Raw genomic sequence first — 24,054 nt, forward strand, 5'->3', positions numbered from 1 at the left:
AAGACGTTGGAGCGTCGGAGAGAAATCCCACCTGCACTTCGTCTCTGTCGGTCTGTGTGGGAAACGTTCTCCGTCACATTTCTGTTTCTCAGGTTCTTTTTGGATTCCACAGAGATATGGCGACCGCTGGAGTCCGGCTCTTGTGACTGGACGGCGCTCTTCTTCTGTGGTGCTCATGCCAGCTTGAATGTCTGGAATTACTCCATATTTTTTCTTAATTATAAATGCCAAAAACAAACTTGGAAAAAGAAGAAGAAGTTCGACCCGTGACTTCCCATCATCCACCAGGGCGGGCGGTAAACATGGAGGAGCAGCTGAGTTTGAGTTAACAGACGGATTAAAACGGCAGCAGGAAGAATTCTTAGTGAAATTTGATCAACTGCAGAAATAAAACAGGAAATGAATCCAAACATCAGAATCGCCTGCATCCAATATAATAAATAAAGGCCTCTCTTCACAGAGCTCCGGATATATAAAAAAACTTGCAGTGGAACTAATTAATGATCATAGAGTCTTTACAGCACGACATGTTAAGAGGCCAAACGATAACGATCAGGGAGCAATAAAACACTCGGCTGAAAAGGCTAAAAATGAGAGAAGCTGTTTTTAGCTTCGCTCACACAAAGAGGCTTCTGTCGTTCAGTTACAGAGAGCGAGTTTTAAATCTTCTTGATTCATGGAGCAGACTCTCTCTCCACGCTCTCCTGCGTCTCGTTGTGAGGTCGCTGCAGGGGATCTCTCCTCGCTTAGCTTTTCTTCTTCGCTGCTTTTTATTTTTATTTTTTATCGCTTCAATTTTCATGAAGCAGCTTTTTCACATCAAGAACCTTAAACTGACACAAATTACACCGAGAACAACATCGTTTTTTTTTTTTTTTTACAGTGGGTTGTTTTGGTGAAGCCGATTGGACCAATTTAGGCGACGCCCATTTCGCCTATAAAAATAATCCGCCATTTTTGACTCCTTTGGTTAATGTACGTTTTGTTTCTTCACCAGATTTGGAGCAGACCATGTTTAGAAGAGCGGGAAACAATGTACTGGTTGGTTTTTCGATATCGTTTGTCTGTGATTGGTTGTTAAAATTTTCACAGCACAGACGACAACATCTGATGCGGCTCTACCCACAGGGGGCGCTGAGGAGCCGCACCACATGATACCTGTGCAGGTGTGTTGTGTTTAACACGGAGCTACAACGGTCACATGACATCATTAAAAACAAAGGGAGGGAGAGACGACAAATATCTGATCGACGAGACAAAACAAGCTGCTCTGGTTTTTATTCCTCCGCCCGGCGACAGTCAGACGTCCGTCCGTCTCATTCTCGTGGACGCGATGTCTCGGTGACGCCTTGACGGAGTTTCTTCAGATTTGGCTCAAACATTCACTTGGACTCGAGGATGAACTGATTAGATTTTGGTGGATAAAGGTCAAAGGTCACGGTCAGTGTGACCTCAGAAAACACTTTTTAGCCGTTACTCAAGACTTCACAGCAGTTATGACAAAGTTTCACAGTCTGGATCAACAGGAAGTGACCTGGAACTCGTCTGAGTGGCGGAATAACATTATCTTTGCCTTAAATCCTGTAATTGAAATACACACACACACACACACACACACACACACACACACACACACACACACACACTGGTCAGGTGACACGCCAGCCTCCCTCTGACCTTCGCTCGCTGCCTCCATCTTCCTCCTTCCTTCGCTTGCGTTTGCTTTCTGAGCCCATGCTCCTCTTCTTCTTCTTCTTCTTCTTCTTCTTCTTCGATTCATTTTTTCTTTTTCTCGATGTTCTCGCTCGGTGGAGGAAAAATAACTTTTTGTTCTTGTCGATCACGAAAAGGAATTGGTCCGGAAACTTCCCCGGGGATAAAAGCCAGTTGTTTCGTCTCCCCACCACTGCACTCAACAGGTGAATCCTCCTCATCCTCCTCTTCCTCCATCTACTTCCTCCTTTTTCCTTCCTTCTGCTGGTCGTCCTCCAGCTCCCACTTTCACTCTCGTACAGAGTAAAAACATTTGGGTGAAAATGAAACTTTATGATTTTAATTCTTCTTTTTCATAAATCCTCAGTCCTTTCCTCTTCATCCTTCCTTCCTCTTCCTCTTTATCCTTCCATGTTTCTCCTTCTCACGTTGACGGTTCACTAGGTTCACTCTCTTTTAATCTGCTGAGCTGCTGAGTAAATATTTCTGTAAAGTCCGAGACACCAAAAAGCAGAATCAGCCGCGTCAGTAATCGGCTGAGTTCAGGAGGTAATTATCTGTAGCGGAGTCCAACCAGAAGCAGCTGAAATGCTTTAACTTCAACATGTGCACGTACGTTGGTTTCAGTGACGAGCTGCGTTACGTAAGAGGAGAAATACTTTCTGAAAACACCTCAGGACGATGAAATGTCCCGATGTCGTCTGAGGAAAGAAACAAAACATCAGTTGGCTTTGATTCCCAACGAGCAGTGTGACCTGACCTCTCTACACCCTTTAATTCTGTGTGTGTGTGTGTGTGTGTGTGTGTGTGTGTGTGTGTGTGTGTGTGTGTGTGTGTGTGTGTGTGTGTGTGTGTCGCCCTCCCCCCACAGGACCAACTCCGACTCGGCCCTCCACACCAGTGTGATGAACCCTCCCACAGGAGACCCCTTCACCACAGGTGGACCCACCTTCACCCCCCAGAGCAGCAGACGCAGCGGTGAGACAGCAGCTCCACGCCAAAACACAAACACTCGACACACACTGCGAAAGAAAAGTCACAATAAAACACAGGACGACTCTAGTGGAGGTCAGACTGAGACACTGAGAGGTCGACCTCAGGGCAGATGAAGACGCCGCAGAGACAGAAGCTGTGATTCACTCTGATCCTCAGTCTCTGAGTCAAGTTTACTCCTCAAGCTCATTTAAACTCAAACTAACTAAAGTAAATAAAAGCAGGTAAAACAAATGTACAGAAAAAGTTAAACACAAGGAAAGCAGAGTAAATATACTGTAAACACAAACATGTAAACAAACTAACAAAAACAAGAAGCAGAAGATTGTTCATCCAATCAGGAGCAGGAAAGAGTTACGTGAGTTTTGACTGTAGAGAATCAGTCACCTTCAACTTCCTGTCTGTCTGTCTGCCTGTCTGTCTCTCTCTCTCTGTCTGTCTGCCTGTCTCTCTGTCTGCCTGTCTGCCTGTCTCTCTGTCTGCCTGTCTGCCTGTCTCTCTGTCTGCCTGTCTCTCTGCCTGTCTGTCTGTCTCTCTGTCTGGCTGTCTGTCTCTCTGTCTGCCTGTCTCTCTGTCTGTCTGTCTCTCTGTCTCTCTGTCTGTCTGTCTTCCTGTCTGTCTGTCTCTCTGTCTGTCTGTCTGTCTCTCTGTCTGTCTGCCTGTCTCTCTGTTTGCCTGTCTCTCTGCCTGTCTGTCTGTCTGTCTCTCTGTCTGTCTGCCTGTCTGTCTGTCTGTCTGTCTGTCTGTTTGTCTCTCTGTCGGTCTGTCTCTCTGCCTGTCTCTCTGTCTGCCTGTCTGTCTCTCTGCCTGTCTCTCTGTCTGCCTGCCTGTCTCTCTGTCTGCCTGTCTGTCTCTCTGTCTCTCTGTCTCTCTGTCTGCCTGTCTGCCTGTCTGTCTCTCTGCCTGTCTGTCTGTCTTAAAGCCACCCTGACAGAAGTGAGTGTGATGTTTGTTCCTCAGTGATTAAGATCTGAGTAAAAACAGTTCAGGAAGTTCTGAAGGTAAAGTGGCACTAACTCTCCCTGTCTCTCTCTCTGTCTCTCTCTCTCTCTCCCTGTCTCTCTCCCTGTCTCTCTCTCTGTCTCTCTCCCTGTCTCTCTCTCTCTCTCCCTGTCTCTCTCTCTGTCTCTGTCTCTCTCTCTCCCTGTCTCTCTCCCTCTCTCTCTCCCTGTCTCTCTCTCTGTCTCTCTCTGTCTCTCTCCCTGTCTCTCTCCTGTCTCTCTCTCTGTCTCTCTCTCTGTCCTCTCTCCCTGTCTCTCTCCCTGTCTCTCTCCCTGTCTCTCTCCCTGTCCTCTCTCCCTGTCTCTCTCCCTGTCTCTCTCCCTGTCTTTCTCCCTGTCTCTCTCCCTGTCTCCCTCTCTCTCTCTCTCAGGTCAGAACGATGGAGAGGGCAGAAGAAGTGAGTTACATTGAACATTTTATTTATTATAAACATGTTCAGATTTCAGCCTGTAGCTGTTCATTCGTCTCACAGGCACAAACACATTGTGTTCATGTTGTTTACACTACACATGTTTTATTTAAATATTATATGTAATATATCATATAATAATATGCTCATTCGTTGCTCTCAGTTTAAATCATTTTAAACTTTAAACTCATACACAGGAAGAAGCTTCAACACTTTTATATCTAAATGTTCTCTTGGATTAAAGCTGCAGTCTTTTGTCCCTCAGTGTTTCCGTACCCGGTTCCTCCCATTGAAGAAAACGTGTTGGACGAAGGGAAAATGCTCAAACCCTGGGACACCAAGAAGGTAGCGGCTTTAAAATGTTCACTTCAGTGTTTAAGGCTTTCTCTTGATCTCAGTATCAAACGTACCAAGCTGATGCCGGCAAACAGATGGTCTCCATGGAAACTGTAGAACTTTACTGCTGTAAAATCTCTTTCACTGCTGCAAATGCTTTAACTGTTTTCCTTAACTGAGGAAACCTGTGAAGAGATTCTGTGCAGCACCTTCAGTAACTCCCTCAGCTGAGCAGAAGTGACCGGCCCCACATTTATCTATCTATGTTTTTAAATTCTTTAATTATTTCGTTAATATTTTACTGTCTGATTGAAGCTGAATGTAACTCTTTACGTTTTCTTATTATTTCTTTATGTAAAATTTATCTCTGAACAAACGTGTTTTAACAAGTGAAGGTGACTTCATCTGATTCATGTTTCTGTCTCCAGTTGCCTCTGTTGTCGTCCAGACCCAAGTCCTGTGAAGTCCCAGGCATCAAGTAAGTCCAGCTCCACTAAACACACACATGCACACACTCTTTTCTTCAGTGTGGCCTGAACTGGATCAGTCCTTTTGAACCAGGGTCGGACTCTTCCTCTTCTTCTTCTTCTCCTTCTTCTCCTGTGACTTCCTGCGAGTCGCTTCCTCTCCTGCTGCGTTTGTTTCTCAGCTTTAACTCGAAAGTGTCAAATATCAAACGTTGTCTCCAGCCTGTGACCACAGGAACTCACGGCCCTGAAGGAGACGTCCAGGGACAGGAAGTTAAATGTTGGTGTTTGAAATGAAGAAGAGTCTGTGTTTTCACGTCTCTGCGGCCGGAGGCGTTTCAGTCTCGTGAACGTGATACTGTCTCTGAGAAACGCCTCCAGGGAGCTTCTTCAGATTTGGTACAAACATTCACTTGGACTCAGGGATGAGCTGATTAGAATTTGGTGGTCAAAGGTCAAAGGTCAAGTTCCCTGTGACAAAAAAACACACTTTTTTTGGCCTTAACTCACAAATCCAAACGCTCATTATGACACAATTTAAGTCAAATGTCCAAAAGGATAAAATGATGAAGTGATGATATCCAAACAGGTCAAAGGTCAACTTCACTGTGACATCATAATGTTGTACAGAAACGCATCAGGCCATTATTTTAATGACACTTGTCTGATTCTTCTGCCCCCCCCCCCCAGTATCTTTACGTCCCCGGAGCAGCCGTCCACGCCGGCTCACGGCGTCCCCTCAGCTCTCAACACCGGCGGCTCGCTGCCCGACTTGTCCAGCCTCCACTTCCCCTCCCCGCTGCCCACGCCGCTGGACCAGGACGAGCCCGGCTACCCCGGATCCTCCTCTCTGAGTGGGGGCAGCAGCACCGGGAACTTGGCCTCCACCCTCACGCAGCTGGGCATCAACGCCGCCAACGCAACGGGAGGCAACGGCAACTTCCATCACCACACGCCAGGTCGGTACAGAGTGTGTGTGTGTGTGGGTGTGTGTTGATTTATTGTTGGGCTGAGTCTAGGTCTGATTTGTGTGTCTCCACTGATCAGACTGAGGTGGGCCAAGTCCGGTTTCAGTCCGGTTCAGTCCGGTTCAGTCCGGTTCAGTCCGGTTGGGGTTTAAAGATGATAGATTCCTTTGAGAGTCTGTCGTCCGTCTGTCTCGTCCTGGTGAACACGGTCTCACTGGAAGTTCTGGAGGGATTTTTATCACATGTGGCACAAACACTCCCTTGAACTGGAGGATGAACTGATCGGGAGGTCAAAGGTCAACTCAAATCTCAGAAACATTTAAAGTTAAACTTTCCTCAGATTTGGCAGAAACACTCACTTCAACTCAAAGATGAACTGAGTATATTTTTGTGGTAAAAAAAACAAAACAATCTTTATTATTTGCTCATCTTTGCAGTTTTCTTTAACAAAAACATCTTTTCCACTTGAAGTTATTGTTGAATCCATTTGAATGTATTTATTTCAGACAGAGCCTCAGAGGAGAGCGTCCCTCCGTCAGCTGGTGTTTATGTGCCTGTGTGAAATGTGTTTTTGCTCGAATGTAAAATTAAATCTGGCTCCAGATTTTGGTGAACGTGTGAAGAAATGTTGTTTTTGTGAAGCAGCGCTGCAGTAAGTGCAGAGTGATCCAGTGACCAGTTCTGTCTTGTGTCCTGGAAGCAGAGAGGGATGTTGTTGTGGATCTGACAGTAAAATTACATCAGAGTCGTTTGTTTGAAAAACTCCTTATTTATTTTTTATGCTGAAGAGTTTTTTGAATTCACATTGTCCAAACATTTTGGAAACGGTATTACAGGAGAGAGTTCTGTCGATCATTTCCATCAGTCATGAAAACCTTGTGCTCACAGAGTAAATATCAAATCTGGGATATCACTGAAAAACAGTCAGACAGGTTGAAACAGTTGAGTCAAACTTCAGAGGGAGAATGAAGACGAGCAGTAACGTTACCACGCGCTGCTCACAGACCCACTTCCTGCGTCGACTTTGATCTCCTGTATTTACTGGAGGTGTGAGCTCAGTCTTTCTGTGCAGTGAAGGATTATTACTGACATTTAAGCTTTGCTCATTTTCACTTTGATTTCCAAATAAGATGGTTTAGATCTTAGATCTTTGTGTTTCATGACAGGTCAGACTTATTTTTAGACATCACAGGTCTCAGATGTTAAAGCTCCTCAAGTGTAAAGGTCTGTGTCCATGTGTAGTGTGATTATAGATCAGGTCTAGCTTCTGTATTAATACTGTGAAAGTATCAAAGCCTCAGTCCACAGAGAAATGCACACAGCCTGTATTCAGAAACTGAGCCTTAAAACCAGCCGTCAGGACTTCTGGAACTTTGTGATGTCACAACAAAGCAGTCACCAAGCCCCGCCCACCTGGACCCACCATCCAAACCTTTACAGGATTTGGTTTCTATGAGTGTTTTTACCTGAAATCTGCTATATTTTTATTGGATCACTCAGAAAACAGTCAGCCAATCAGAAGAGAGGCTCAGAGCCTCCTCTCTTCTGATTGGCTGACTGACCTGTTGTTACTAGAGCTCCAGAGAGAAGCCTGAGAGAGGAGATGTAAAACTACACTGAGATGGTTTTCATATCTTCTGATGGATCAACACTTCAAATAAAACACAGAAGAAGAAGAAACATGGAGCTTTAACTTAACATATATAATGTAATTACTACTAATTAATACAAATGACAGATACAACTTTTGAATATATTGATATTTTGGGTCTTTTCATGGGATTTGTTGATGACAAATAAAATAAATTCAGTTGTATTCTTTATGATTACAACCTTTGTTGATGTAGCTTTCTGTCACTGTCTTCATCATATATTAATGTCAGGTCAGACGTGCACTGACACTGGACAAAGAGACGAGAGACGCCGTCCGGTTCGAGTCCCTGTGGTGACAGTTGAGCTGAAGCGTCCTCGGTCTGGACTCTGAGCTGCTCGGTGGTTGTGAATCAGTGTGGATGAAAGCGTCGGCTCAGTGACTGATGTGAGGCACAGCAGAGGAAGTATGTGGGTGAGAGCAGACGACATGAAACAAAGGGGGATGTACTGCGGAGCGGCGCTCTAAATTTAGCCACAGACAGGAGAGAGAGAGGATTCTGCTCTCGTGGGTCGAGCTGCAGTCGGAAAGTGTCGCTGTGTTTCATCGTTCAGACCTCAGGCCGCCGCTCCAAAACCTGAGCCTGGATCATCATGTGGTCTTCATGAGGCTGGTGGTCAGACAGAGTCACGTGGAACCACACGCTGTCAGCTTTTACTTTGAAAGTGTGAGACCAATGTGTTTCCAGGTATTAGAAGCATCTTGGCTTTTCTCAGAACACAGGAGCTTTTTAATTCTCAGTTCCCGGAGTAAAAATATCTACAGAGATCTTTAATGATACATATTATTATATAAATGAGAATATAATTATAATATAAGAACGTGATGATAAATAATGATGAGTGGCGAGGTCAGGTCGACCTGCCGCGAGGCAAGCGACAAGCTTTTAAGAATTGAGGGCGTTGTGTATTGACGAGTGTCACATTTCCCGCTCATAAATAATAATAAGAATGTGTCACTTCACTCATGTGAACGCACGGTTTCCAAAGTGAAGCAAGATAATAAATAAACTGAGACACGTAATTTAAATAAAATAACAACTTCACGGAACTTCCTTCATCATCATCATCATCATCATCATCATCATCATCATCATCATCAGTTTTACTGAGATAACAATTTAACAATTAAACAGAAATCACTTGTTTCATATTCTTGAAACAGGACATTACATTAGACGATTGTCTGATCACATGAGACAAACTGATTGATTAAGGCTCGTTCACGTGTGAGTGAGATTATAAAGGGGAACCATGAGAACTTTATATAGAGAGTTATATATATATATATATATATATATAGGTTATACAGGTTTGGTGCGTCACATAGTTTCAGTCATGAAGCTACAGAGTTTTATGCAACTGGACCCTGGAGTGTACAGGTGTGGACAGGTGTGGACAGGTGTGACTTGTGTCCAGAATCGATCATTCTAAGCTCATAATAATGAATATGTTATTGATCTGTGTCTTGTTCCTGGTTTTACGTTGAAACCAGGTCAGAAAACTCACAGAGGCAGATCGTCGACGCACCTGACCTACTGAGGTTATAAAAAGAAGTAAGACTGTAGGACAGGAGGGGGAGGGGGCTGAGGAGGGGGGGGGGGGCTGAGGGGGGGGGGGGGGGGGGGGGGGGGGGGGGGGAGGGGGGGGGGGGGGCAGGAGGGGGGGGGGGGGGGGGGGCAGGAGGGGGAGGGAGCGTTTGGGGACGGAGCTGATGTTTTCACCTCCTCTGATCACCTGGGGAGGAGCTCAGGTGAAAACAGGCCGCCGTCTCCCTGGGGGGCCGAGTCCCCGAGCAGGTTTATTTTAAAGTGAGGCCACAGAGGAGGGGTGTGTGTGTGTGTGTGTGTGTGTGTGTGTGTGTGTGTGTGGGGGGGGGGGGGGGTGCTGTAGCTGGAGCTTGTTGCTCGTGAAAGATTCAGTTTGTTCCAATGTGTATTTTTATGATATTTATAAGTTTTTAAACCTGTTTTCTCTAAAGATATGTGTCAGTGTATCTACAGCACTGATTCACCATTAGTTACAGTGAAGCAGCAACAGTCACTAATTAATGAGGTTTATTATTGGTAAACGGTTGATTGGTTGATTCAGAAACATCATCCTTCTCTCGGCTGGAGGTCGCTCTGAGCCTCGTGTTCACTGTCGCTCTCACAGCGCAGGACAAACACACGACTGAAGCACGAGGAGAAGAAAGTTCAGCTGGTTAAAGATTTGGCTCATTTCATTACAATAAAAACAAAAAGTTCCAACCAGGAGAAAACTTCTAACACTAGTGGCAGAAGTCGAGACGAATGCTACGCTGTGATTGGTCAGGGCCTCATCTGACACAGTGACCATCTCAAAAGACAAAAATATCTATTTATTTATTTAATTTATGTGTTTGGACCGTCATCAGCCACTAACGAGGGAGAACTGCTGCTCCAAAGTGACACGTCCTGTGACATTTCCTGTTGAGGGTAAACGGAGCTGATGTGGTTCCTCCGGCGGCCATTTGTTTTTGTTTTGTTTTTTTGGAAAAAAAGTCTTAATTTACCCAGAATTCATTGTACCACAATCCAGTTTAAGAGATTAAATCTGTCTTTTTCTCTCTGTTCATAGTTTCCTGTTTTCCCTCCTCAGGTCTCCTGGCGTCTCTACAGAGCACGCTCAGCAACCCCTCCCTGCAGTCGTCGCTAAGCAACCCCAACATCCAGTCGTCACTCAGCAGCCACTCCTTCTCTAACTCTCTGAGCTCCGCCTCCCTGCACTCGTCTCTCAGTAACCCTCGCTGCAGTCGTCCCTCAGCTCCTCCCCCTCCCTGCCGTCCTCCCTCAGCAGCCAATCGCTGCACTCCTCCCTCAGTAACTCCTCCCTCCAGTCGGCGTCCAGCGGTAACCCCAGCTACAGCAGCGGAGTGGGCGGGTCCAGCTCCTGCTCCTCTTCCTATTCGCCGCTGCTCAGCGGACAGGGTCAGCCGTCACTAAGCACGTCGCCGCGGAGACGAGCCCAGCTGTCCCCGCTCATCCTGCCCATGGGAGGGGAGTCGCGGAGGCATCACTCCAAGCAGTTCTCCCCCACCATCTCCCCCACCCTGTCCTCCATCACACAGGTAACACACACACACTGTCACAGCCACTGCATCTAACAACCAATCAGATGATCCAACATGTCCGACTTTAAAACTGCACACATCGTGGACAAAGCAAAATGATTTAGTATGAACTCAGAGAGTCAGTGTGGATGATTCAGAACATTTAATAAAACAAGGGACAAATAAGGAAAAAAGGAAGATCTGTCGGAGGGAAAACCTGTGGAGAATGAATTAAGAATGAGTGGTTCACTTTTCTTTCTTTTGACCTCTGTGTTTTTTATCTCTGTTTGTTTTTATCTCTGTGTGTTTTTATCTCTGTGTGTTTTTATCTCTGTGTTTTTATCTCTGTGTGTTTTTATCTCTGTGTGTTTACTACATGTCAATATTAATAAGGACCAAAATAAATGGAACTGAAGTTTGATTTAAAACCGTCTGGGACACACAAGGGAAACACACCTACACACCTTTCTTATACTGCTGTCCCGACATGAACAACCAATCAAAACAGTCCCTAAAACTAGAGTCACCTCCTCACTTCCTGTTTCTCCAGAGTCAGAGAAAATATGAACCGTGTGTGAAATTTGGTCACAACTGCTGTGAAGTCTTGAGTAGTGGCTAAAAAGTGTTTTAGTGACCTTGACCTTTGACCTTTAGCCACCAAAAACGAATCGGTTCATTCTTGAGACTTGGGTCGTTCATCCACAGAACCAGCTTCAGCTCTGCGGCTGAGTTGATTTATAATTGTGGTTTTTGTTTGTGGCGGTTTAAAGTGCGATCACATGCTCATGGTTAGTGAAGGGCAGCTTTATTTATTTATTCATTAATCGGCTCGATAACACGTTATAAATCATTAATAAGCTGTAATAACACATCAAATCAAAGGGGCTACAGTGACTTGTTGCTTGCCAAATAGTGAGCCCTCATGTATCTGCATCTGTAGCTGCTGCTTCAACACGTTTGTTCAGTCACTAGTAATCTTACTGGTCAGAAAGTTTGGCATATTAATAAATGATGAGTTACACTTTAAAGGCTCCTGTTAACAGTTATAAATGGTAGCAACTCGAAGATTAATGAGTAGGAAGCATTAACTTGACCTTGCCAAATAGTGAGCCTGCATCAATGTATGAATCCTGCTATAACTTGTTTCTAATTGTTTATTTATGATTATTATTATTATAAATTAATAACCTGATCATGAACCATTTATAAATCCTTTATAAGGGTCGTCTTATTGTGAAGTGGTACCGATAAACTTCCTGCTAACAGCCCCGCCTCCTCCACAGGGCGTCCCTCTGGACACCAGCAAACTGCCCCTGGACCAGAGGCTTCCTCCGTACCCCCTCAGTCAATCCCACCAGCACCAGCCGGGCCCCCACCAGCCCCTCCCCGGTCTGCCCGGCTCCCAGTCCGGCCAGCAGCCTCCTCCGCTGGGTCAACACCACCACCAACAGCTGCACCGCCTCCAGCAGCCGCGGCCCAACGCCCAGCAGCAGCAGCAGCAGCAGCAGCAGCAGCTCCACCTGCAGAACCTGCGCAACCAGCACATGCAGCAGCACTTTGGAACGGTAAGATTCATCCACGTTAAGAGATAAATAACAGTCAGCTGTTTAGTTCAGCTCACACAGATGATGATGGTGTGTCTGTTTCTCTGCAGCAACAGAGGCAGATGGTGCCGCACATGAACACAACGAACACGTCGCTGATAAAGAACGAGAGCGCGTTGGATCAGTGCGTCCAGAGCTCCTCGTCCTCTCAGTGTCACGTCAAACATGAAGCGGAGCAGCAGGTGGAGCAGCACAGAGTCGGCGGCCTCCCGCAGATCCAACAGATCAGCCACAACCTGGCCACGGACCTCTACAACGTGAGTAATGACAGCGACAATCTAAAGGGTTCATCCTCTGAGAAGCACGAATTTGTTCAAGTTTTCGTGTCAATCTGCCCTTTGAATTTAGATGTTTTTTATGTACAAGTGAGAAGTTTGTCCCGATAGTGACACAGCAGGAAAATCATGAGGGTTCATCCTCCTGGGACCAGGAATATCCACAGAATATTTCAGGGTAATTGTTAGCTTAAGGAAGTGTTACAGGGAATGTTGTTCTGATGGTGGCAGAGGTTAGCAGGGTAACTGAAATCATGAGGGTTCATCCTCTGGAGACCATAAATATCCACAGAATATTTGTTCTGATAATTGGGTGATTGTTAGTTTAAGATACCTTAGCATGAATCAGAGTGTTGGTTATGGGGAATTTTGTCCTGATAGTGACATAGTAGGAAAATTAGGAAGTATCCTCTGGGGACCATGAATAGTAACAGAATATTTCAGCTGATAATTACTGTAGGTAATTATTAGCTTAAGGTACCTTAGCATGAATCAAAGTGTTATGGGTAACTTTCTTCTGATGGTGGCACTAAAGGGAAAGGTCAGGCGGTCCTGGGGGTTCATCCTCTGAGGAGCAGGAAGGTTCACATAAAGATCTGTGATACTCTGGCCACTTGATGTCTAGTTGTCTGAGTTAATGTGTTTGAAGACAGTTTTAATATCAAATAAAGTTTATTTATAAAGAACATTTAAATCAACCGGAATTAATTAAAGAAATAAACATGAGATGGAAACAAAACAAGGAGACAATGTTTGAGAGGATGAAACTGTCGCACGGACAGAGGCGACGATGGTTTTCAGTTTAGTCTTTAAAATGTCCACGGAGGGAAACACTTCTTTAAAAGAGGAAAACTGTGCGAATGCCTGAAAGACGAGATGTCTGTTGATGGGATCAACACTTCAAATAAAACACAGAAGAAGAAGAAAATATGGAGCTATAAAAAGATAAAGATGAATAAAACCTTCAGGATTCACCTTCCAGCCAAACTGTCTGAGCAGCTTTCATCTGTTTTGGTCTCTTTACCAAAACACTGCGTCATCTGAAGATGCCTGTGAAATATTTTTAGTAAGTGGAAACGTTTTATTGGATTTAACTGATTGAATCATTTTTATTTATGTGGCCGTGCTCAGTGTGGTCGGCTCTGGTGAAGCAGAACAAACCGGTTCAGTTTTGTAACTCGGCCTCACGTCATCGTTTCTCATTCGTTTCGTTTCTCCTGCTCTGTGCACATGTACGGGTTTACGCTGTGACGTTTGTGTGGCTGTCGGTTAGTGACAGAAACAACAGGAAATCAAATGATTTTATTCACATTAAAGGCTTCATTTGAACAGCTGGACTTCCAGTTGTAGCTCAACCATCCTCGTCTCTAAGGACCAGAGGTGTGTGTGTTCACAGTGTCTTTCATTTCACCTCAGCATCACATCACACAAACACTCACCTGGGTCTATTTGTGGCGTTCTGCTGATGCGACGTCATCGCTCACTGAGGGGACGAGGCATTTGATGAGCTGATCAGCAGGAGGCGTCCTCTCTGCTCAGGTTGCAGCTTTCAGGGATTCACCTGGTTAAAGCTGCAGCTGAGCGAATCAACGAGCTGCTCTCAGCTCTACAACGAAGCTGCGACACAAATCACAACTTCTCACATCTTTGTGTTTGTCACGAGAACATTACGACACTGATGTCGGACCAGGGTTGATGACGAGTAATCGAAGATCAACTCGAACACGAGGAAATGAATGGATCCATCCTCAGATACGGATCTGAAATATAAACGACGTGCAGTCTCGTGTTACATTCAGTTATCTGTAGAACAGAATCAGTACAGCGTCACAGTTAGTGGTTTGTAGGTGAAACTAAATGTTAGCAGAGGTTATTTTTATGAGCTGCTCCACATGTAATCTGATATCTTTAATATGTCTCGGCCTCGACGATTTGCAACCCTAGGTCGGATAAATGTAGTAACAGCTGATCGTGACACTGACTGGAGCAATAAAATCCAAGATGTCCTGATGGAGGATGAAGACGTCAGAAACAGCTGCACACTGAGTCATTAAACACGTCAGAATAATTACTGACTAAAACCACAGACTGTAAATAAAGCTGCTCCACCGTCGCCATCTTGGCAGTGTCTGACTCCGCCCCCTAACTCCCAGCTAATCCAATAATGGTCAAAGAGGCCACGCCCTCAATCCTCCATAACTGTTGTCCTTAATAAAATGTAAACAGGTGAGTTATATAAACAGGTGTCATGAAGGAGGAAATTAGCTCTAGAGACCAAAACAGTTTTTGTACCAGGCTGTAAACATGTTTATTTCTGCTGTAAAGTTGGACATTTTAACATGGGAGTCTATGAGGACTGACTCACTGTTGGAGCCAGACTCTAGTGGTCGTTAGAGGAACTGCAGCTTCTGGTTCTTCAGTGTTTTTCAGCCTCGCAGGTTGATGTTTGATTAAAACAGTAAGAAAACATGTAAGTGTTGATGCTTCAGCATCTGTGAGGACGCCTGTAACCAACACTTGTTTTATGGTCTTTTTTTTTCCCAGGATGCCTTGCTCAACTCTCTGCTGGACGACCCGTACCTGAGCCTGCAGCTCACGGGAAAAGCCAACCAGCAGGTAACGGCTCACCTTCACGTGATGTCATCTGAAGCTGTAGATAACTGCAGGGACGCCGACGTCACGTGTCTCGGCTCATCGTTGTGTTGTGGAACGTGTCGTTCTCGGCAGACAGGAAGTAGAAACAGGACAAAAATATCCAGCTCACCTTCTGCTCAGCTCTCGCTGATTCAGCTCTTTATTGAAGGTCACACTGCGTCTCTTTGCTGTGCGCTCACTTATAAGGAACCAATGGAAACAAACCTAAACAAAGAGAGGCACCCTAATGGAAATGTCTTTTTTATTTTTTACAATAAATTCACCCACAATTTTCCCATGTGAAAGATCTTCAAATCATAAACTTTAACAACGTAGAAGGTGAAACTGAACCTGTGAGAATGTTAACAGTTTTACAAATTAAAAGTCCTGCTGAAACAGGACAATCATATCAATTTTAATTATTTAAAGTGATATTCCTAAGAAGTTTGTTTTAATTAATGGTTAATTGGATTTTTCAAATTAATGGCCCCAGAGGGAAAAAAATAATTCTGAGCTTTGTTTCCATGTGTGAAAGATGATAAAATCTCTGCTGCACCAAGACCTGAAGGAAATAATCTGAAGATCGAAAAACGCATCGTAAATCATGAATCAGATTGTAATCTGTTTAATGTTTTGGGTTCAGGTCTTGTTTTTAATGTCAAAATGTGATGTCACTGTTGGAGCCTTGTATCTCTCTCTCTGGTGGATCCACCACCTGCAGAACTGTTTGCACCTGATGTGGAAGCTGGAGAGAAAGGCCGGTTGTCGTAGAGACGAGGGAGAAGTGATGTCATTCAAGTGTTCAGCTGTTCACACAGTGTCTCCTGGAGCACACGATGAATCTTCATGTCCGTGTTTATTCTCTGGACCTTTTCCCTTCCTGTGTCAGTTCACAGCGGCGAACCAGGGCGACGGTCTGACCCTGAACCACAGCGGTCTGAGCTGCGGCAGCACGGACAAGAACCAGTTCCCCTCCAACACCCAGGGGCCCCTGGGCCTGCAGGACCCCAGGGACCAGCAGCTCCTCAACAACCAGAACCAGAACTACAGCAGCGGGGAGGGACGACACAACGTGCCCAACATCATCCTCACAGGTGGGTGAGAGCAGCTGATGTTTAATATGACGACTGGAAGAAGATTTAAATCCATCAGTTTAACATGCCCCCCCCCCCCCCCCCCCCCCCCCCCCCGCAGGAGACTCTCCCCCAGGTCTGTCCAAAGAGATCGCCAGCGCTCTGTCCCACGTCCCCGGCTTTGAGATGGACCCGTTCTCCCTGGACGACCCGCTCCGGATGGACCCGCTGGCTCTGGACATGCTGGACGGTGACCTGATGCTCGCCGACCCGGCCGTGGAGGACTCCTTCCGATCCGACCGATTGAAGTGATCCCGCCACCCCCACCCCCCCTCCACTCCACTCCAGGAGCTCGGTGGGAATCCGGCGAAGAGACGGCGCCACCCTGACGGAGGCGGAGAGGAACGCCGCCCACTCACCACTCCCCCGGCTGGACGGCATGCAGAGTGAGGTTTGGACGTGACTGGGGAATCTCTCCGTCGTTCAGTGACGGAGTCTCGGAGGGACAGACCTGAGATTTCGGTCGTGCGTCAGAGTGAACTGATGGAGGGGGAGTTTTTCCGTCGAAGGCACTTACTGAAAACGCTCTTGCGAAGCTTGAAGTCAAGAAAAACCAAGTTGCTTCTCTTTAGGCATTAGCTTGTCGAGTCTTATCTGCATGTTGACAAATGCACTCGCGTAAATGCAAAACACGCAGGAATCAAACGCTCACGTGATGTCGGCTTTGTGTAAGAAAAAAAAAACCAGCAGCGCTTGGAAGATCTTGAAAAGCTTTATGCACCTGGACAGACCTTTTGTTTCCTGTCCGCTTCATCCTGCCGCCACGCCGCAGGAAAGACGCCGCTTTACCCCAAACTGCCATTAGGTCAGGAGATAACCACCAGCAGAGGCTTCCTCTGCTCTATCAGCCACTTTGACAGGAGCTCAGCCATGAAACACAGAGTTTATATATTTAAAGAAATACACATGAATATATTTGAGATGTCAGTTCAGAGAGATTCTCCTCAGAACAAACTGCTCTGGTCTTATTTCAGAATGAGAAGCAGGTTGAAGGTTTGGGATGAAGTTCAGGTTCAACAGTCGCCGTGTTTCCCCCAACTGTCCGATGAAAGCAGCTTTAAACCCTCAGATCAGACTGAGATCACACGGGGCACTCTGTTCTCTTTTATGTGAAATGAATTATAAATCATCAGCTGAGGAAACTCAGTGATATTCACAAATATTTTAGTAGTTTTTTATAGTTCATCTGCAGACAAAGATCATCTCTTTTAAAATTTAAAACTCAGACGTCTCATCATCAGCCAATCAGAGGCGTCTGACTGTGATCACACGGCAGTATAAAGTCAGGACCCCTCGAGTCCAGTCCGCATCATCTCAAAATCATCTTTAGACCGGACTTAACTGGACTAGAGAGGGAGGAAATGAGCGCCCTGTCTGATCACAGAGAGTCAGTTCATCCTCCAGTTTCTCCATCAGACTTCACGTCACTGAGTCGCAGTCTGGAGGCTGGAGGCTGGAGGCTGGAGGCTGGAGGCTGGAGGCTGGAGGCTGGAGGCTGGAGGCTGGAGGCTGGAGGCTGGAGGCTGGAGGCTGAAGGCTGAAGGCTGGAGGCTGGAGGCTGAAGGCTGAAAGCTGAAGGCTGGAGGCTGGAGGCTGAAGGCTGGAGGCTGGAGGCTGGAGGCTGGAGGCTGGAGGCTGAAGGCTGGAGGCTGAAGGCTGAAGGCTGAAGGCTGACTCAGGGAAGGTCAGCTTCATGTTTCATCTTTCAGACTAAGACCTGTGTCTGTATGTCTGTCTGTATATCCGTCTGTCCATCCACATTCCCTCTCTACAGTAGCGTCTTGCGTTGGCGTTACGATCGGATGCACTCGGCTGCAGTTGTTGCACATGAATCGTCTCTAACTGAACATTATGCAACGATGAAGATGAATGTGTTGAACGATGCAGAGGTCGAGCGGGAGAAACAACACGGAGGTTGTTTCAGATCAGTGTGCGGTTACCCCGACGACACATCTGCATCTTTTTCCCCCCGCTGAGATTCGGTTGGTCTGACGGCTTCAGTGCCGTCGCTCCTCAGGCTAAGAGCTTTATCGTCCCTTCAGGTTGTTTAAAGACTGTTCCACAAAAACACTGACTTCATCTCAAAACTGTCCTGAAAGAATCGTGAAGCTGCAGAGAGCTGAAGTGTTGTGGTCCAGGATCTGTTCAGCAGGTGTGAATCTTTGTCATGTGACGTGTAACCTGCAGGGCTCTAGGGCTTATGGGAAATGGTGTTCTTTAAAGGCTGCAAACAACAGAAGTATTGATTAAACAGTGATATTAGCCTGTTGTTTTTGAACGTTCTTCCTGATCTGAAACACATGAAACTGGATTTGTTGTAATTAGTGTGATTACAGATGTTAATAAGGTTTTCTCACCTCTGGATCCAGTTCCAGCTTCCCTTCAGCTCTCTGTCGTCTTCCACACACGACCACCTGACATGACGTCATGTCCTCTAACCGTGTGCGTCAAAGTCGTTATCTGCTGCACACAAACATGTTAATTGATCATTTGCTCACATGAAATAACGACTGGATTATTTCAGGACCCATTAATTATTTGGAGGTTTGTGTGAAGTTTCAGTTCAGTGGCATCAAACCGTCACTTCCTGTTCCTGGTCCCATGTCTTCATGAAACAGAAACAGGAAGTCGTCTTTCAGCCATGAGCACTTCTCTACAAAATAAAACAAGAACTTTCATCTCTGAACTTTCCACAATAAACTGCTCAGATGCCATTTTTTGGTGGCACTGCCCTTTAACCCCAGTCACTGTGTTTGACAGCCCTAAGCCCCGCCCCCTCTCTCCCTGCACTTCCTGCGTCTGTTCCCGCAGCAGCACGGTGACGTATTTTTGTGTAACAAAGGTAAAAAATGATAAATATTAATATTCTGAGTATAAAGAAGTTTTATTTTTTAATCTGTTTGTATATAATTTGTCTTTTAAAGAAAGAAATCAGTATATTTAAGACGAGAAGAAGAAAAAAAAAAACAGCTTGTAGGAGTTTGAAGTCAGACGGAGAGTTTCTGAACAACAGCTTGTGAGATTAGCTGCACGTGTCCTGAGTGAGTATTTACATACATGTTGTTTCAAGACGTTTAGGTCTTTGTCCTTGTCGTAGTCCGGTTCAGTGAAGAGAGAGACTCCCCCTTCTTTCTCTTTGTGTTTCAGTCTCTGAAGAATCAGAGTTGAGTCTCAGCAGCAGCAGGACAGAGATCAGTTCATCAGGTTAAAGCATCAGTCTCATGTCCGTCTGCTCAGCGTCTCCGCCTCAGATTGGGTCTTTTGTCTTTCAACTCATTCAAATTTCTAATTTTTCTACCTTTCAACTGAAACTCCATCTCCAAACTCTTTCACTCTGAGCTCCTCGTTTGAAAACGATCGTTTGACGAGTCGTCGATTATCAACATCCAGAAACTGAAATCAGATAATCTGAGTCGTGATTCAGTCAGACCTGAACACGCCACTGAAAATAAACCTCCATAAATCTGATGAGAGATCAGTGATAGTTGTCAGTTCATCAGTGGGTCATAACAAACAGGAAGTTAAAATGATTCCTCTGAGCTGTCGGGTGGATTTTATTTCCAGAGATGATTTGTTGAAAGTTCAGGTTTCGTGTCGACGGTTGTTTTAATGGTTGAAGAGAAGAAAATGATTTAACGTTAAAAAAAAAAAAAAAAAAAAACAGATAAAAAACACAAAAATAAAATAAATTGAACGAGTGAATAAAGTCACAGAGCGGGAAGAAGTTTCCTCAAATTATGAATGAGATCAAAATCAGCTTTTCTTTGACCTGATCAGCTGGATCAGATCAAGTTGATCAGGATCAGCTGGATCAGGATCAGCTGGCTCAGGTCTGTGAACGCCTGACTGAAGGTTTGTGGGAGGAGTTTTAGCTTCGATGGCGTTGGAGCTTTAATGGAGTTCATCAGGGGCGTCCTGCCTGCGCCTGCAGCGAGGATGTTGGCCCAGATGATGAAGAGGTTTCAGAAAGTAGAATCCGGTGTGAGTGCGCCCCCTGCAGGCGGGTCCGGGCTGCTGCTGTGACGCTCTGTGAAGTTAATGAAGGGATAAAAGAAACTGTGACGTCTTCATGGTCGTCTGTGGACGCCGACACGACGAGACATAAACAATTACTTCAAATAAGATTTCACGACCAGTTTAACAAGAGGTTGATACGTGTGAACAGGTGGAGGGAATCGAACCAGCGACCCTCTGAGCTCTTTAACAGCTTTAATCAGCTCAGTCTTCTGCTTCTGGATCCTTGTTTCTGTTGGACTCGTCACGTTCAGGTGAAAGTTCAGGTGTGAGTGAGGCGTTCAGGGTGAGTTTGGAAAGTTGACGTCCAGGTTGAGCAGCGGTCTGTCCGGTCGGCGCTGGCAGCTGACGAGGCGTCGCTCAGAGGTGAAAGGTTGAAGTGAACAAGTCGAGGAGCTGGAGTGTTTTTATGAACCAGGAGGTGAAATGAATTGTGGGGGATCTTCTCTGTGCGGCCATGTTGGATGAAAATGTTACTGTTTGGCTCAGTTACAGTCTGTGTTGATGTTGTTGTGTTCAGGTGCAGGTGGTTCAGTGTTGATCTGAGGTCAGTTCACTGTCGAAGAGCTCGACAGGTAAAAGCTGCAGCTTCCTGCATTTCAGATGGTTGAAGGGAAATTCATCAAAAAACTTCTTTAACGTTCTGAGCTGTGAAGAAATGTAACGTCAGCCTGAGTCACTTTGTGCAGGTTTCACAACAAAAACAAATCACTGCGTCTGGTTTGATTTTTTTAAAACAAAAGTTCCAGTCAGCTTCTAAAACCAGTCATGGTGTTTTACTGGTTTTACTGACCAACAGAGACTGACCCCCCCCCCCCCCCCTTCCTAAAGGAGGACTCTGGTGGTTTTAGTCTTTCAGGAGGTTTGAGGACTCACAGGATCCAGATATTTAAAAACACACTTATTAAAATCTGATTAAAACAAACAGAAGCTGCTCTGGAAACTAAAAACTACAGAAGCCCAGAGAGATTAAAAAGCCTCTCAGCGCTTCTGTTCACAGATTAAAAAAACTAACATTTTGGAAAATTTCCCTTTTCACTTGCCTTTCTGGGCTTCCGTAGAAATTGGATTGTTATCGATTGTTTTTTTTTCTTCATCAGTCTGATTAATCTGCTCGTTCAGGTTTTAATCAGGATTCAAACGAACAGTGAAACCAGATCAGACCAGATGATCAGTTTGTCACAGAAAAGTTTCCTATGACATAAACAGACGACTTCACGTGCACAAAGTTGTTTTCAACAGAAACACGGAACAAAAAAAATCTTTTTTTAAAGGAACTTTTCCTTGGAAAAAAAAAACAGATTTTCACTTTAAAAGCAGCGTCGTTTTATTTTGACAGTCTCAGTCACAGAAGGTCAAAATAAAAGATCGTCCCAAAATCCACCATCCTCTCCACCTGTGTGTGTGTGTGTGTGTGTGTGTGTGTGTGCGTGCGTGTGTGTGCGCGCGCGTGTGCGTAGCATTTTGCCTTTTTATGCAATAAACCTGATGTGAGTTAACATGCAGTTCCAGACTCTGCCAGTAGGGGGAGCTGTTGACCAGCGAGGTAGTGAGTGTGTGTGTGTGTGCTTGTGTGTGTGTGTGTGTGTGTGTGTGTGTGTGTGTGCAGATTAGGGATCAGTTAAAGGCCATATTTCTTATTTTTTCATATTTTTTATTGATGTATAATATTAATTTCTCTCATTATTAATGTTATTGTCAGTTTTTATGTTTTTAGGCTCCAGAGAAAAGACGAGCGTTCTGTCTCCTGCTTTGTATTTGAATAATACATTTGACTTTTGTTGTATTCAGATTTTTATTTGAACCTTGTAATAACCAGGGAACGTCGAGTGTGTTGTACATATTAATGTGTTTTCAAACCAGAGGTGCTTCTGAAGCTAACAGGAGAGATTTTTAAAGAGACTGTACCTTCACATTATTTTCCAGAAAATAAACAGATGAAACCTGGAACATCTGCATCTGCATCTGTCTGTGTTCATGTAGGTTTACTGTGGTGAACTGTTCATGTACTTATACTGCAGTACAAATACTGCACTTTTTACTGCACCACATTCATCCCTCAAAAGGGACGAAAAGGGGCAACGACGACTTTAAACCCCATTAAATCTCCATAAAGAAACAATAAGAGAAAACATGGAATTGAGAAAATGAACTTGATTAATCAGATCATTCCTCTTTAAAGAGTTCATCATACAGTTTCACAGTTTTATTACTTTCTTTAATATTCATAGGATCAAGAGTCTGTATGTACATTTGAGTTCACCTAAACATCTGGTGAAGTTGCGGGTGACCTTTGTGATTCTGTATTTCTGAACGTGGAATTCAACAAATTTACAGTGAATTCAGTGTCACATTTATCATGTTCAAAATATGTAATGATTGATGATTTTTCATTGAACATTGTACAAATACAAATACAATACCAGACATCAGGTAATACCTGTGCAGAAATATAACAAACATATACATATATACATGCATGTTTACAACCAATCAAATGAAATAAAACAAAAAAGTAGATGTAATAAATATTAATAATAAATTAAATAATAAAAGTATATAAATCAAATACAGAAATTAGGGGGGGCTGTTGCTGGAGTCATGTCCGCTTGTCCCACAGCCAGAGAAGCTGTTCTGTCAGCCGCACAAACAACCAATGAGCAGTTTATGTTTATAATTTATTTTTAGATGTAGATGAATGTATCAAATATGAGTCTAAATCTAAACATCTTTGTTTCATGTTTGGTTTTGATTTAAAATTTTACAGATTTGTAAAATGGAGTAAAAACACACTGAGGTTTGGTTTTGATGAGTTTGTGGGAAGATAAAACCCTGTGTTTAGAAATATATTAGAAAAATGTAAAAAATGTTTCGTTTGGTCATAAAAGACTCAAGTGCAGGTTTTTTAAAATATAAAAATATAATACAGGAAGGTTTGAACATGTTACTGTCCAGATATGATGCAGAGGAGGGAGCTGATACTGAACACAGGAATAAAATAAATAAACTCTGATTTACAAGATGTTTTTATAAAGAAGCTCTGCAGATCAGTTTTATCTGTTCTTGGTTATTTCTATTTTTATTTTTCATTTTAATTTATCACTAATTTAGCAGCACCTGTGGGTGGCGGTAATGCGTCACTTCGCTGTTCGCCAACCGCCATAAACACCGAGAAGAAGAGGGAGATGAGGACAGTGCAGCGCGAGGAGAAGAAGAAGAAGAAGAGGAGGAGGAGGAGGAGGAGGAGGAGGAAGAGGAGGAAGTGGACTCTGAGCTGGACGCGGAGCTGCCAGCTGGGCTTCACACCGGGAGGAAAGCGGCGTGTTGTGGGTGTTTGTGTTCCCGGGCCCGCGGCTGCAGAGGAGCCGGAGCTCTGTGATGAAGAACCGGAGCCTGTGAACAACAACAATCCGTCTTCTGACACAGTGAGTGTTTCTCTGCTGCTGATCGATCCGGCGGAACCAGGATCAGGCCGGAGCTCTGGTCCACAGCCAATTAACGGCTCATTAATAAACTCGGTATAAACAGATAATGAGAGCTGCACGAGCTTCCCTGAAACAGAACCGGGCCCATAGAAGCTTCTTATGAATCCTGTTGACTTCAGACACAACAACAGCACAATGTAAAAACACGTCATTACTCACAAGTATTATCAGCTAAATGTCATTAAAGTACAAAAGGCCACGAGCAGGGCGGAAGCTCAGCGTTTACTGTTTACATGTTTAGTTGTTTTTCAAAGTAAAAGATGTAAAAACATTTAAACGAGTCTTCACCTTTAATGCTAAT

At 44.6% G+C, this 24,054-nt stretch overlaps 2 protein-coding genes across 2 annotated transcripts in view; both read left to right on the forward strand.

Annotated features, from left to right (window-relative positions):
- LOC130172042 (CREB-regulated transcription coactivator 2-like) overlaps positions 1-22,224 on the forward strand; it is a 40,875-nt gene extending 18,651 nt beyond the window's left edge. Inside the window, 13 exon segments of the mRNA XM_056380446.1 lie at positions 1,851-1,919; positions 2,585-2,691; positions 4,079-4,105; positions 4,383-4,462; positions 4,882-4,931; positions 5,611-5,879; positions 10,158-10,301; positions 10,304-10,626; positions 11,892-12,173; positions 12,263-12,469; positions 15,032-15,103; positions 16,011-16,215; positions 16,316-22,224. Of these exon segments, the coding sequence (XP_056236421.1) occupies positions 1,851-1,919; positions 2,585-2,691; positions 4,079-4,105; positions 4,383-4,462; positions 4,882-4,931; positions 5,611-5,879; positions 10,158-10,301; positions 10,304-10,626; positions 11,892-12,173; positions 12,263-12,469; positions 15,032-15,103; positions 16,011-16,215; positions 16,316-16,506 (2,026 nt within the window). The 3' untranslated portion in view covers positions 16,507-22,224.
- A 1,214-nt stretch (positions 22,225-23,438) lies between these two features.
- The window catches only part of creb3l4 (cAMP responsive element binding protein 3-like 4), an 8,423-nt gene continuing 7,807 nt past the window's right edge, over positions 23,439-24,054 (forward strand). The window contains exon 1 of the mRNA XM_056381472.1: positions 23,439-23,693. Coding sequence (XP_056237447.1) covers positions 23,454-23,693 — 240 coding nt within the window. The 5' untranslated portion in view covers positions 23,439-23,453. The remainder of the gene's footprint in view (positions 23,694-24,054) is intronic.

Source organism: Seriola aureovittata, chromosome 7 (genome assembly GCF_021018895.1).
Source record: "Seriola aureovittata isolate HTS-2021-v1 ecotype China chromosome 7, ASM2101889v1, whole genome shotgun sequence".
Lineage (NCBI taxonomy): Eukaryota > Metazoa > Chordata > Actinopteri > Carangiformes > Carangidae > Seriola > Seriola aureovittata.